The sequence below is a fragment of the Labrus mixtus genome, chromosome 16, assembly GCF_963584025.1.
Source record: "Labrus mixtus chromosome 16, fLabMix1.1, whole genome shotgun sequence".
Lineage (NCBI taxonomy): Eukaryota > Metazoa > Chordata > Actinopteri > Labriformes > Labridae > Labrus > Labrus mixtus.
Genome location: NC_083627.1, coordinates 15,968,145 through 15,982,596, shown reverse-complemented (window position 1 = coordinate 15,982,596; position 14,452 = coordinate 15,968,145). Strand labels below are relative to the sequence as shown.

The 14,452-nt window shown below is 40.2% G+C and overlaps 1 protein-coding gene across 1 annotated transcript in view; it reads right to left on the bottom strand.

Annotated features, from left to right (window-relative positions):
* The window catches only part of csmd2 (CUB and Sushi multiple domains 2), a 220,753-nt gene that overhangs the window by 25,158 nt on the left and 181,143 nt on the right, over positions 1 to 14,452 (bottom strand). Inside the window, exons 48-55 of the mRNA XM_061060012.1 lie at positions 8,874 to 9,062; positions 7,967 to 8,113; positions 5,458 to 5,646; positions 3,980 to 4,165; positions 3,599 to 3,793; positions 3,151 to 3,324; positions 2,863 to 3,036; positions 2,274 to 2,447 (exon numbers count right to left, since the gene is read on the bottom strand). Coding sequence (XP_060915995.1) covers positions 2,274 to 2,447; positions 2,863 to 3,036; positions 3,151 to 3,324; positions 3,599 to 3,793; positions 3,980 to 4,165; positions 5,458 to 5,646; positions 7,967 to 8,113; positions 8,874 to 9,062 — 1,428 coding nt within the window. The remainder of the gene's footprint in view (positions 1 to 2,273; positions 2,448 to 2,862; positions 3,037 to 3,150; positions 3,325 to 3,598; positions 3,794 to 3,979; positions 4,166 to 5,457; positions 5,647 to 7,966; positions 8,114 to 8,873; positions 9,063 to 14,452) is intronic.

Genomic DNA, 14,452 nt, shown 5'->3' with positions numbered 1-14,452 from the left:
TACTCTCTTTCCCTCTAAAAAAAAGCAGATTATTTGGCTTAGCCAAGGCTAAGGTGAGATGGATGAAGCGGATGTCATCACAGCACTTCTAGCTTTCCACTCAGGGGAGGAAGTACATGGCAGACAGGAGAGCGTGCCTCACCAAAGATGTCTCGAATGCTGTAATTAAGGTGATAAATCTGATTGACAAAAAGACCCCTAAGCTACTTATGTCTCCACATCATCAGTGAGGATAATGTGCGATCCAAACAGACGCCCACATCCACACACACACAAACACACAGAGTCTCACACAAAATACATCTCACAGTCAGCATCTGCGTGGAAACAAGGCCAATGCTAATATGATGTCACTACTAGAGCGGAGAGATTTAAGGCATATGTCTGAGAGAAAATCTTTCCTGCTTATGCATGCAGCAGTCAAATACTCTTTTCTCTTATTTTAACAACTGAAGAAGGATTCCTGTGAGCCTCTCATCCCTTCATAAATGTCTTTAAAAAAAAAAGGCAAAAATCCTTTCTCACCTCATTTCAAACAAATTCGTAAGTCAATCAGTCACTGGTCCTGTCATTGCCTTGTCATATTCAAGGCTTGACCCTGCCAGCACCCTTTCAGTGCCTGTCACAGGGCCCTCAGTTAGTGTGGACTCAGAGACAGACGTGGGTGCTGAGATATATTGCTGGTCGCAAAAAAACTCTTCCAAATCAAAAGTCCCTGCCTCGCTCGTTCATAACAGAACAGGGTACTTCTTATTCAGAGCAAAACACAGGGTATGGGTCTCCAAGGGCTGCTGTCTTTCATACCAGCTCAAGGATCCTGTGATTGTTTTTGGCTGTCTCTGAATGGTTATTAACTAAGTTTGTTTCTCTGACAGACAGGTGGGCCTTAGGGTGTAACAGAGGTAGCTATGCTGACAGGAAATAACATCAAATGTAAATATTATCTTACACCTCCAATGACAATGTGGATGAGAACGTGGTAATTAAATAATCGAGGCCTCTCTTTGGTTTTTCATTCCAATTTCCTTTAATACACAGCATTTAAACTCTTTCCCCCTCCGGGTGTCTCGGCGCTGTCTCCATGATTGGGGTCATCTCTGGTCATAGAAGATATGAACTTGCACATTACAATAGGTAATTTAATACATACCCACACAAACGGATGAGAACACAAGAAAGAGAGAGCCATACACCTGCAGGCATAAATGAGGAATTAAGGACACATTTTGACAATGTCCTCAATTTGGGCCTGAGGGATACACAACGCTGATGCCAATGGCTTATTTAGCAAGAAAATATTCACAAGGCATGATGAATATATTCCATTGTGAGAGCTGCTATGCTACACATAGACATTGCTTATGTAGCTGTACATATATATATATATATATATATATATCATTTGAACATTTGTTTATAGTTTAGTTTACCTATAACCAACCCAACTCGTTGTTCATATCCCTCTACTGGTTCCCAGTTACTGCTAACATCAAATTTTGAAACCTTATTGCTCGCTTACAAAACAGCAACAAAAACAACTGCTCGTCCTTACCTAAACTCTCTCATCCAGGTCTACACTCACTCCAGCCCACTACGCTCTGCCAGTGAAGGGCGTCTGGTCCAACCTTAACAACAGGGCCTAAGTCTTTAGCTACACTCTTCTCCTCTCTCACCCCCTGGTGGGGGAACAAACGACCATTCGATCCACTGCATCCCTTTAAGAAAACACCTACGCACTTAATGATATTGAGGATGATGATGGTGGTTTTTGATGATATTTGGAATGGTTTTGATGCTGATAAGAACTCTCAAGAACAGCTGCATATGTTGTGCTCTGCCTCTGTGTACTGCTGCCTGTCAACACCTGTGTCTGATCAGACTTAAAGCTGTTGGTTTGCACTTACTGACATTGTTGTTTCCTTCTCTCTAGATCCATACTTGTGTTGTACTTACTCTCTGATGTTTGTGGCTTTGAATAAAAGCACCTGCTGAATTAATTGTATAAATGTTTTTGCATATACAGTACATACAGGTTTAATGATATAAGAGGTGTAAGTAGATGATTGTTTGGTAAAATGTTCTATTTGTGCAGTCTCTTTTTGCTCAGATGACAAATTGGACAGCTTAAAGTGCATAAGGATCCAGCAGCAGCCATTAAAATGTACATACCTCCTATCTTTCCTGGCTCTTTGCAATTATCCTATTTGTAGGCATACAGTTCTCTGAAAATAAATGATGCAATGACTAAGCCTTGGAATCTACTTGTTACTTACTTTTACACCTTGGGAGGGCGTTGCTCCATTGCCCATTGGACTGGCAGTTTGATTTTACAGCTCCCTGAAGAACGTATCCGGTATTGCAGACAAAGCGCACAAGGTCGTTTAAGTTAAACTGAGTTCCTTGGGTCAAACCGAAGGTGGGGTTTCCAGGGTGACCACATGTGATAGCTGAAAAGAAAAGGAAGAAATAAAGTCACAGTTACATATATATGCAGAGCAGTAAGATTAAAGGTTAAGGTTAAACACACCTGAATAAACAGATTCTGATTCTGATAAACAACACCTAGATTGGTGGAGTAAAAGTCAAAACAGAACTAGTATAGAAAAACACAGAGCTGAATGTCAATCATGATAAATGATGCTAACTCTGAAACTTATTGTGTCTAAGCTGCTCCGACTTCATGGACAACTTGTGTCCTCTTTCCTCAGGTAAAACATCCTTGTAAAAAGTCTAGTATTATAGAGTACAACACAAAGTAGTCTGGTAATATCAGTCCTTAACTAGCATGATAAGAGAAAATCTTACCAAACACAATACACTAATAGATTTCATTATGACAAACTTTTCTCCATAGTCACTTACGGACACAGACTGGAGTGCGTCCTGACCAGCGATGATCTTGTTCACAGATCCGCACAGAAACCCCAATGAGACGAAATCCTGGGTTGCACTGATACACAACGCTGCCTCGATAATTATAATTCTCCCCAATGATCTGTCCATTCACTATTGGCTCTGGGGTGCCACAATGGCCAGCTATGAAAGATGGGAAAATGAAAGGATTAAGGACAGACCAAAGTGTTCTGAATTACTTTAAAGATCACTCTATAACTATATTACTTCTTATTGGCTGGCTGCTAAAGATCTCACCTAAACATTGGACCTGTGTTCCGCTCCAGAGTCCGTTGGACATACACTCTCTTACCCGAGAGCCCACCAAGGTATATCCTGTGTTGCAAGAAAAAATGGCAGTGGCTCCATACACAGTCAGAGTTCCGATTTTGTTTCCATTTGGTGGAGTCCCAAGATCCCCACAGGAGATGACTGAAATGACAAATGTATCAATTACTAATATGGTAAAAAACATTACAAAAATTACAAAACATGTTCTGTTTGAAAAGTTAAGATGTAAATATATAAGATTTGTGGATGCTTTGTTTTGTTATTTCTTACGATACAGTTTGAATTTAAGAAAGAAAAAAGTATGCTTTTTTTCTCATACATATGTTTTTTTTAATATTGTTTGAAGCTCATGACACATCATCTTCATCACGTTCAGGAAATGTAGGAACATTAGGGACATGCAGTTTTCACTTACTCTCACAGGCTGGGCTTGGATCTGGATAGTTCCAGGTGCTGTTTGCCTGGCAGCGAATTACCCTTTGACCCCGGTAGTAATATCCAGGGTCACATATAAGCATCAGTATAGCGTCATACTGGTTTTGAGTCCCATAGATCAACCTCCATCTCCCATGCTCCACCGCAGAGTGACCAATGTCAGGGCAGGTCACCGCTAGAGAGTGAAAGGATTTACACTGATTATTAACTCAAATCTGTAATTGAGATTGTCACTAGTTTAATCTCAAAGCTGATAGGAACATTTGAAACACAAGATGGGTTTTTAAAAACTTTAAATTTGTCAGGTTAAAGAGAGTGTTCCCTTGATATTGCTGTATCTAAATGTAAGAGAGATACTTACGAATACATCTGGGCGGGGCCTCAATGGGACTCCACCTTCCAGATTCCTGACAGATGACTGAGGTGGTGACAGGTCCAGAGAGACGAAATCCTGGATTACACCTGTATGTAGCTCGGGCTCCTAAAGAGAAGTCCTGGCCCACGATACTGCCATTCACAGGAGGCACTGGCATTCCACAGGACATGACTAGAAGGGAGAGAGAGATTAGGCAGGAAGGTGAGTAAAAATAAATGTAGTTTAGTCAAATGAAAGCTCAGATTGCAAAGTATATTTTATTAATCATCTTAGTTTGTATGCAGAGTGCTAAGCTCACAATGGGCTTCCTGTACAAACACACTCCGAGGGGAGGTATTGATGTGTGGTAAACATTAGCTTGGGCCGCCATCTGCTCAATAGTAAACAATCAAGTCCAGAGAGAACACATGCAATTCATGGGAAGATCACACCTGGTGCAGACTTGACCAGATACTCAGTGATTACCTTGCTGCTCTCTGGTTTGAAATGATCTGCTGATGCAATTTTATAAATGAGGTTCTTAAATACTGTAGACTCCAGAAGAAGAGTTTTTAGATTTTAAAATCTATATTTTATATACACAAAAAAAAGCAATCTGAACACAGATAAAAAGAGAAATCCCTGACATTGGAAATCATTAAAGATTACACAACAGCATCACAGTTTTGTTAAAAGAAAAAATTGATTTTGAGTGAATTTCACGTAAACCGTTTTCACTTCAAATACATTAATCTTGCCCCAATGGATTCTGCTTTATTTATACTATCTATTTTGTGTTTTTAAGAATAAAACTCTAAACTGTTAGTTAGGTCAGTCTTTTTTTAAAGCGTGTGAATACCATACTTGTTTCCAGCAGAAAAAAAAGAGCACAGAGAAAGGCAGAAATAACTGTGACTACAACCCAAAAGAGCGACATATCAAACAATTCAGCTTATGTGAACCAAATATCATTAATCTGACGCAGTTTGAACTTCAAAGCAGTTCTGAGGCAAGGTAAAGTGAGCTTCCTTGAAGCATGCCTAAGGCTGAGGGGCTGCTAGTGATGTCACACTGTCAGTCGAAAACGCACTTTGATCCAGGCAAATGGATTCAGTGATAGTTTTTTTTTTCTTAAATCCACTTAAATCAGAATGACTACACTTACAAAATACATTTGCAACAAAAATGTCGTCTTTAACTCATTTTAAAAATATTTCCTTTACAGTCTGAGGTTTATTTCATCACTGAAAAGTGGGACTGTTTGAGAATTATAATATTAAGTAACTTAGCAAAATCATTTTAAGTGTAAGTTGCATTAGCAATATAAAATGAGCCTGCCCAGGCTGATTGTACAAGGCAAGACTGTCTCACTCAAACAATATGATAAACATGACAATCTAGTCTTTCAGATGTCAATCTGTTTTTCTCATTGATTTAAAAACCATATTTTTCCTCATAACTTGATGCAATTTTTGGACCCTCACCTTGGCAAAGAGGAACTGGTGCATTCCACTGGTAGATCCCCTGTGCAGTCCTGGTGCAGGTGGCACTGCTCTGTCCGATGAGCCTGAAGCCCTGGTCACAGTTGAAACGGAGGGTGCTGCCCAGTTTAGTCCCAGTCAGACTGTGCACCGTGCCATTTATAGGGTTACTTGGTGGGCTGCAGTAGGCCGCTTTGACAAAACAACACAAATAGGTAAATATTTGAAGAAGCTTTCGGATTAAATTGTGTGCAACAGCCATAAAAACACAGTAATGATGCAAGATGATGCAAGTTGTTGTGGAGGAGGTAAAGGATTAATATGCCTTCAAAAGCACAGAACCCAAGGTCACTTTTGCATCCGTCTTCTCTGCCTGGCCTGGTAAAAGAGGGTATTTATTAATTCAAGCGCCACTGTGCAATCTCTTTAAAGCAAAAGCTGAAGACTGTCATGAGTTTGCCAGCCGCAGCAGAGGACGATCATAAAAGTGACGGATACATGATAACAGACACAGAGTATCTGTTTTTGTTTGTTGGCTAAATTAGATGCTGCAATCATCATTTGTCATCCCAAATGGTGCCGGCAACAGGTCTATGGATTCTGAAGAATGGAGTGCTTTGAATCCAAAAACAACTTGTAACTTCATACTTACGAGAAAAAAAAAGGTTACACATTGTAAAAAATAAATCCCCACAAATTGTGATGCAGCAGAACATGGCTATGTGACCCAGAAAACAGGGCTCGTTGTGGGGAGAGTTCAGGATGGAAGTGGACCGTGGACACAAAACAGCGTATTATCCATTACACTTAATCACTGTGACCACTTTACGGCTCCATAAAAATGTTAATTCTGATTCTAACCGCTCACACGTGGCTGTATAAATGTGTAAATGGCCTCTCTTTGAAGTTGGTGGTGATTTTTAGCACCATGCAATCAGATAAAACTCTCATACAGTATAAAACTTAAAGCCATGTGAGCAGAGGGATCTTTATTCAGCATTTGTTAGAAGATGCTATCTCACACAAAATGTTCTAATTGGATAAAGAATGTGAGACTCTAAATGATCTGAAGAGACTGTAGATGAAAAAAACTATATGTGGAATTTGACATTGCCATCTTCAGAGAAAAATGTTATGTTTCTGAGGTGATCCACGTAAGTTGTTACAACATCCTTTGCTAATTTATGAATGGGATCATTCAGCTTTGACTTCATCAAATTCATCAATCGAGGATGAATTACATTTAATGTCTGCCTTGATGCCTACATTGATAGGAATAGACTATACAAAATAAATATTGTAAAGATCCAATGATATCTATTTTGCAGAATGAGAAACGTTCCTCCTTCTGCCAGTTACAGTGACTGACAGCTACAAGGGCATTTTTTTCATATCCTTTGTGTCTAACTTATTTGCCCCTCCTTCTCAGTTCCTCGCTCCAACTGTCTCTCTGACTCTTACTGTATACAGCATGCTTACAGCATTTCACTCCAAAAAGTCCTGCAGTTCACAAGAATCCGATCTACATTGGCATGTGACCACATCAGTTTCAATGATATAGAGGAGAGACAGAGAGAAGGAGAGAAGATTATGATACAGACAGAGAGCACTGCATAAGAAAACTGTAAGGGAGATAGTGACAGAATAGTTTAATAGAAAGTTTATTGAATTCTTGCAAAAGGTGATAGAGATGGACAAAAACAAAGATAATTGAATGAGGATCTACCAGAGAAGATGAAATAAAGTTGGTGACGATTGAAGACTCAAGGAGACATCATATGGATTGGTGAAGAACAAAAACACTGAATCTTCATGTGCCATCTGTTTCTACTCCCAACCAAGGTGCTACAGAAGTCACGTCTTGACTATGACAACTTGTGGGTCCTCAGCCATTATTTAGTCCTTTTGTCACTTTGCCTGCTTTAGCGAAATCACTCATGGCTAACAAAATATATATATAAAGAAGCAAGGGGAGAAAAAAAGAGAAAGAACAGAACATCCGGTTGGGGAGACGGAGCTCCACAGAGAGGAGGGAGCTGATTAGTCAATCTGGCTGAGTGGTGTTGATACAAGACGGAGGGAGCCTTTTAAATATTTGAACACCCATAATTCACAGCGAGCTACGCTGCTGTTGTATACCAACTGATCCTTTATGGTAGCCAGCAGATACAACTGCAGTATCATAAGCCATACAAGAAGCAGCTTTAACTAATTCCCAGGCTGCTTGAGAACAACAAGGATTGCTGCACATGCCTGCCGCCCCCGCTAGGTTGTCATGGAGATGGGTCATATTTCAAGATGTTTCAGCTGCAGTTGGTTGCAGTAATCTTGTTGACACAGTTAACCTAAGGAACCTCTGATGTGGTCGAACATACAACAATGTCCTGAAGTTGCACAGTCGTACAACAATTTCCTTTTTGGAAATCAATTCTAAAAGCACCACTGAAACCACATTTTATACAAAAAAAAAAAAAAGTGACTTCATGCTAGTGTTTGCCTCTTCTCGACTCACCTGAGTAGCGGATGCGAAAACCCTTGTGGCTGGTTGTGTGGTCGAAGGACCAGTGCAGGTAGACTTTGTTACTGGAGCTGGTGATGCTCAGTGGGCTGGAATAGTTTCCACTCAGGGTAATCAGGAGAGGACTCTGTCTAGATGGGCCTGGGTTAGGAGAGGAAATTAAATCATTACAAGTAATACATTTCTGAAAGCCTGATAACTCCGCTGAAAAGAATAAGAGCTCCAATACTTTCCTGTAAGCACATTTTGGTCTTAAAAATAATGCATTCTGTTCCATAATGTAATCCCTTCAATTTGAAGAGCATTTCCCTTGCAAATGTAAAGTCATTGAACAGAGAATATGATTAATACAAATTCACATTTTCACATAATTTCAAAGTCTGAATTTTGATAGGAATACATTTTTCCCTACTCAAGGCTTGATAGAGATTGTGCATTTTTAAGACTTGTCGTAATAATCAAATTGAGTTGAGTTCTTCATTAAAAAAAATAGATCTCTTTCCATAATTGACTTGACAGGCTAACGGTTAGCACATTTGTTCCCCTCCAGCCTGAACACCAAAAAAAGCACATATCAGGAACACTGCTTTACAACTTATTTTTCTCACAGCCGCCTGGCAGAGTTGATGACTGTACCTCTGACAGGACAGACTGTCACTTTGAAAAAGTGGCTGGGTATGACTTTCTCTTATTGGTTGCTAAATTCACCTGAAATTTAGTTTTTGGTCAAAGATGAGAGGAGGGTTTCATGCTTGGGTCCAGAGAATACTGAATATTCCATATGGTGGGCATCACATATACGCATATGCATAAGGAAATTCTATCAAACTCTCATGAATGGTCAAAAGAATAATTAGGATGCTGACACTTAACACCATTGTTAGCATAACAATTAGCTCACCGTCAAAGATCTCAAGCTCGTCGAACTGACGGCTGGTCTGGAAGTGTTCAATAGTGAATGTGATGTTGTAGCCAGGTTCTATTTTTACCACCCAGGAGCAGGACTCGAAATGGGGGAAACCATTGCCAGGTGACTGACTCATGATAACACCTGTGGAGGCGGTCAGTATCTCGTTCATGGGACAAGTCACTGTTGAGAGAAACAAAAGAGATGATCAATTCAATTAATCTGAATGCAGGGGATATTGGTTTGTTTTGTATTGCCTTTCTTTGCTGCATCATAATTGCACCTAGGTTGTAATGGTTTGTGCTTTCTAGTAAATTAAATTTCCCTTGAAGCGCAAATTGGATTGGTTAGATTCACATTGTTGTTGGAGGACGACTCAATGTGACTAAAAGCATAAGCTCATTTAAATGTCAGCCTGCTGCTGATGCTGTTGAAAAGGGAAAAAGCTGTCCAGGCTAAGTCATTTCAGGACCTGCTTATACATTCTATATCACTAATGACTTGCCATGAGCTTATTCCCTGTGTATTGCCCACTGTCAGTATGCAACACATGTGATGCTAACTTGGCGGGAGATTCTCACATCAGCCTTTAAACCCTATTGCTAAGACACATTCGGGCGGACCACATCCATCCGCTCATCTCTCCTCCCCCCCTCCCTTCGTATTCTTGTGGGATATTGCCTTGACATGTCTGACATTTTCGAGTGCTTTCAGTCGTTATTATCAGACGTTGCATGGCACTCCTGTCTGTTGCATTTTTTGTTGCGAGGCTGTGAAGCAAACCTCTTAATCTGCCAGAGCTGACTGCATACACAGAGGATTCCCAGAGAAAATAAATAAATAAAACAAGCTGCGACATAAAAGGACGTTATTCCTGCGGCAAATACACAATACATCTGCTGCACAGTTTCTCTTGGTATTGTTTTAGCTGCTCACCTAATGTGGCTGAGGGCAGAGCAGGTAGAGTGTGAAATAACTTTCCACTGCAGAGGGAGATAGACACTTTTTTCCCCTCTTGCTTGTGATTGCTTTTTCTCGGCTAAGTCAAGAACTAGAAACACATTCTCAGTTGTGAAATCAACTGTTTTTTGCTTTATATAATTGCTTTCTATATAACAAACAAATCCTTAGGGCCTATTTTGGCTTACATAATACTACAAACTTTGTCAACACTGTAGACTCACTGAAACTCACCCAAGGAGTATGATGACTTTCATTATTAACAAAATACCATTCAAACTAGCAGAAAGACCTTTTTTTTTATTTATGCGAGTGAGGGGCTTACTAACAATCAAAGAAAGATTAAATAATACATCATGAGATGCAACAAAATATAGATTGTAAATCCTTCAAAGTAAAAGTTATAAGGTACTTTTAATGTGCATATTTTTGTGTCTGACTATTAGTCATCCAAGTGTGGCAGAACATTTTGCAGTGGGTGTAAATGCACATGTTGTGTGCTGCAAATTGAATAACCAAGCCTGTTGAGCCTCAGGGTACGGCAGCAGGACTTGGCACGAGCAGGTCCTTCATTACAGTGGTGAAATACGGAATGCTCCAAATCACATTCTAGCAGCGTCTCCTTTGTGGGATGATGTGTGTATTTGGGTAGATACTTGTTTTTGTGTATATAGATAGGCCACGTGTTTGTGTCAACGCACTGTTTTTTTTTTTGCATTTTTCGCTCTTGGCTTGTTCAACCTCCTCTCCGTGTGTTTGTGGAAGGAGAGATTATTCAATACGCGTAAAAAAAAGAAGAGATGGCAGACAGCCTGGGTTGAACAGCATTTGCAAATAATTATTTCCATCTGATTTACTATTCCTGGTGTATCAACTGGGTGGATTTTTTGCCTCATTAAATCTCAGTACATGTCGGGAAAGCTATCACTCACAGACATGCAATCTACCTTTTTGACAACTTTTTGAAGTTCATTTAAGTCGCATTTGTTTTTGTAAATAGTTTCAAATCAACGTCAAATCAAACCCATAATATTTACTAAAGTTCCTTACTATGCGTATAATTGTATTTTGAGGCTTTTAATGCCTTAGATAAAAAGTTGACAGCAGAGAGATCACTGGCAAACGTGATCAAGATGGAGTATGGAAACAGGTTCAGATGTGGAATTCCCCCAAAAAATTGCAAATATAACTTAATGTATACATTTTCAAATCTTCAACTCAAGCCCTTGTAACATTACTGATTGTAAGTCAACATCAAAATTGGGATTTCAGTGTGGCTGTTCAGCACTGGTGGTGAGCAAAAAGATGTCAGGAGGCAGAAATAGATGCAAAATAAGGTGGTTAATTTATTAACCAAAAATAGCACAAAACAACAAAACAAAAGTCCCGGGTAATCTAATAAAACAACTAGATTAAATAAACTGAAAGAAAACACAGTCTCGCAGCATGCTGCCACCAACAAACATTTCCCCCCAGACTCTGGCTGAGTCTGGCTTTATACAAGAAACAACCCAACTGAAGGCCTCACTCCAAGTGTCCAATTAGGCTCTGGTGATTTCACTCAGCCTAATCACTCTGCAAGCTGCAGTCAGTGTAGGGCAGGTGAAAGGTATGGGAGAACCTTTTCACAGCCCTTTTAATGCAACATGTCACATTCACACACTGATGCTATGTGGATGCCCATCAGTATCAACTGACCCCATACAAACACATTCAAACAAAGCTGGCTGTACCATCAGGTGCAATTTTGGATCAGTGTCCTGCCAAAGGACACTTCAACATGTGGACTGCAGGAGCTGGGAACAAACTGCCAACCTAAACCAAAATTAAAAAGACATAAAACAAAAATAAAAACAACCTGATTACAAAAGAATGGCAAACAGCTTGAAAGACATCCACCACTTCCACTAAGCCACAGCTGGCCCAAATTGTGCTTTGTCTGAATATACCATGAACTAGAGTGGCAGGGTAACAAAGGTAGAATTCTGTCTCAAACATTTAAGTGAACATTTGTTGAAGGACATCAATAGTATTCCTGCAGAATGTGCAGTGGATCTGACAGTCATGTTGCATTGTGGGAATAAGAAATGTACTGCTTCTTTTGGTGTATAACTTTAGAAGCTGAAGTGACACTAATCTATTTTATCCCCAAATCAAAGAAGGCATTGACAAAGTCTGGGAAATCATTTCAAACCTGAAGCACCTCGTGGATGTGAGTCAAAAGGATTAAATCCATCACTGATAGTGAAACTGATTGCGCCTGAAAGTGGCATATAAAATCTAAGAGTGAAGTTGATTAACCAATCAATTATCTGAGAATGAGATGTGTTTGTCAGTGACCTTTCAGAAGGCTCCAAAGTGTCTTCAAAACTGCTTTCAGCTTGTCGAGGAGTCGATGGGAAAAAGACAGGCAGGTGTTCTTATCTACAAACTGCTACTTTTTAAAGTAATCCTTTTAAATGAAGCATCACTCTCTTCGGCTGTAAACAAAAGGGTATTAGGGGACAAATCTGAGAGCTTGAAAAAGGCTGCCTCGACCCACAAGGTGAGATGAACGCTGATAGGCCTGAAAATGAAATTTCACTTTAATGAGGCACGGAATAAAATAAACTGATAGCAGGATTGGCAATCTGCGAGACAGCCCTTCTGTTTGTGATAAATTGTTCATGGTATGAAATAGCTTCCTTATTAAAAATATGGTGGCAGACAAGCACAGATGCACACGCATCTGCATCCATTCACATACATTTGTGTATTATCAAAGTATGGACACACTTGTGCATAAATCTGAATGTAGTTTATGCTGCTGCAGTGGAGATGGCTTTACTCAAATTGGTATTTAATTAGCATAAACTGAGGAGAGATAACAAGCTGATTGGAGAGGATGGGCCACAACATAAGCATTAGCTATGATCAGGACCTTACAACACCGAGAAGTGAGGGAAGACAGTAAAGATGTGGAAAAAGAAGAAGGGGTAAGCCATTGTGTTGGGTTTAAATTAAAAGGCTGAGGCAAAAAAAAATAATCTAGTGAACAAATGGGGTTATACTGAGAGGCAAGGGAGGCGAAGGAGCTGAGTGGGATGAAGACAACTAGCTGGATAGGATACTAATGTAATGGGTGATTATGCAGGTTTAGCCAGACTTTTGTCTGGGGGATAAACACAGGGATTTTGGATCATAAGAGCGCATTGTTTTTCAGTAATGAATTAAAGTAACACTTTGTACCGGTGCTGTGGCTTTGTGTGTGTGATGTAGGGACTCCCTGTGGTCTCAGCAGACAGCAGATGAAGTTAAGGGCCAACAGAACGTAGTTTAATCAAATAGCAGGCAAATCAAATACTCTGCAAATCAATTGGTTGATCCAATGGCAGGAAATACAAGAGAGGAGAAAAATTTGCCATGTCAGTGTTGGGAGAAAGTCAAAGTCAAAGAAAGACAGATTTGTGTGGAAATAGACCTGTGAGTGAGTGTGTGAAAGAACACTGCAGTGTGCTGTTGTGTTCTTGAGCCAGCTTCAGAGAAGGACAAAAAAAGAAAAGAGAATTGGGGATAAAGGGTACATATGTTACGTAACAACATAAGTCTAACGCTTGGGAATCAGGGGAGGGAAGCGGCAGGTGAGGGAGGAGGGAGTACAAACGGAGGGAATGCAGAGGATGAGAGAGGATATTGGCGCCGAGGGGCAAGCAACACAGCCGAACAGGCTGGAGGCTCCAGTGCTGCTCTCTGAGAGAATATCACAATGACAACATTCACTGCTGTGCAACCCAGACACATGCAACACCAGTGTGTATGTGTATACTGTATAGGTACAAGGATGCGATTGAGTGCCTTTTTTGGGGGGGAAGGGGCAGCTAGAAGTTCAGCGAGGGTTGTGCTCTTCAGACGTGGTGATTTGATAGGCGCAGCTGCAGCCGGCATGTCCCCTGCATTCTAATGAGCTGTGCACTTCTTCTCTTCACCGCTGCCCTCCAACTATATCTCCTCCTGCCTCTAATACTTGCCTCGCTTTTTAACTCCTGTCCTCCTCTCACTTACTTGCAATCCTTCCACTCATTTAAGAGTCTCTCCTCCATATTTTACAGAAAAGACACCCCCCACCCCCATTCCCTTTTTCTCACTTGAATTTTCTCACTGGGTGTCCTTGGTACTTTCATCCAAGTCTTAGTTATTACCCTATACATAGCTTCTCTTCCCCGTTTATTGCCCTCCTTTTTATTTTTGCCAAAGTCTTTCATCTCCTGTTTGTACCTCATGCTGAGAACATTTTTTACATGTTTTTTCTATTTAGCACTCAAAAAAACAACAAATCTTCCACAGACTCAAAGTTTGGCACAGAGAAACAATGACAAAGCAAACTAGAGGAAAAAAAGAACCAAAAGAAACACCAAAAGAAGTATGAAATATATCCGTCTGTACAATATTTTAATACTAGAGTAAAAGAGGGAACCCTCGATGAACCCAGTCTCATGGCCTTAGGAAATGTATTGCACACAACATACAGTATAATAATGATGTGATGTGTTGGGAACACTGCAGTCAGTTATTCCTATGGGAGGATGATATCTCAGCATGTAGAGAGCTGCACTCGCCACCCTCCGTCTCAAGGG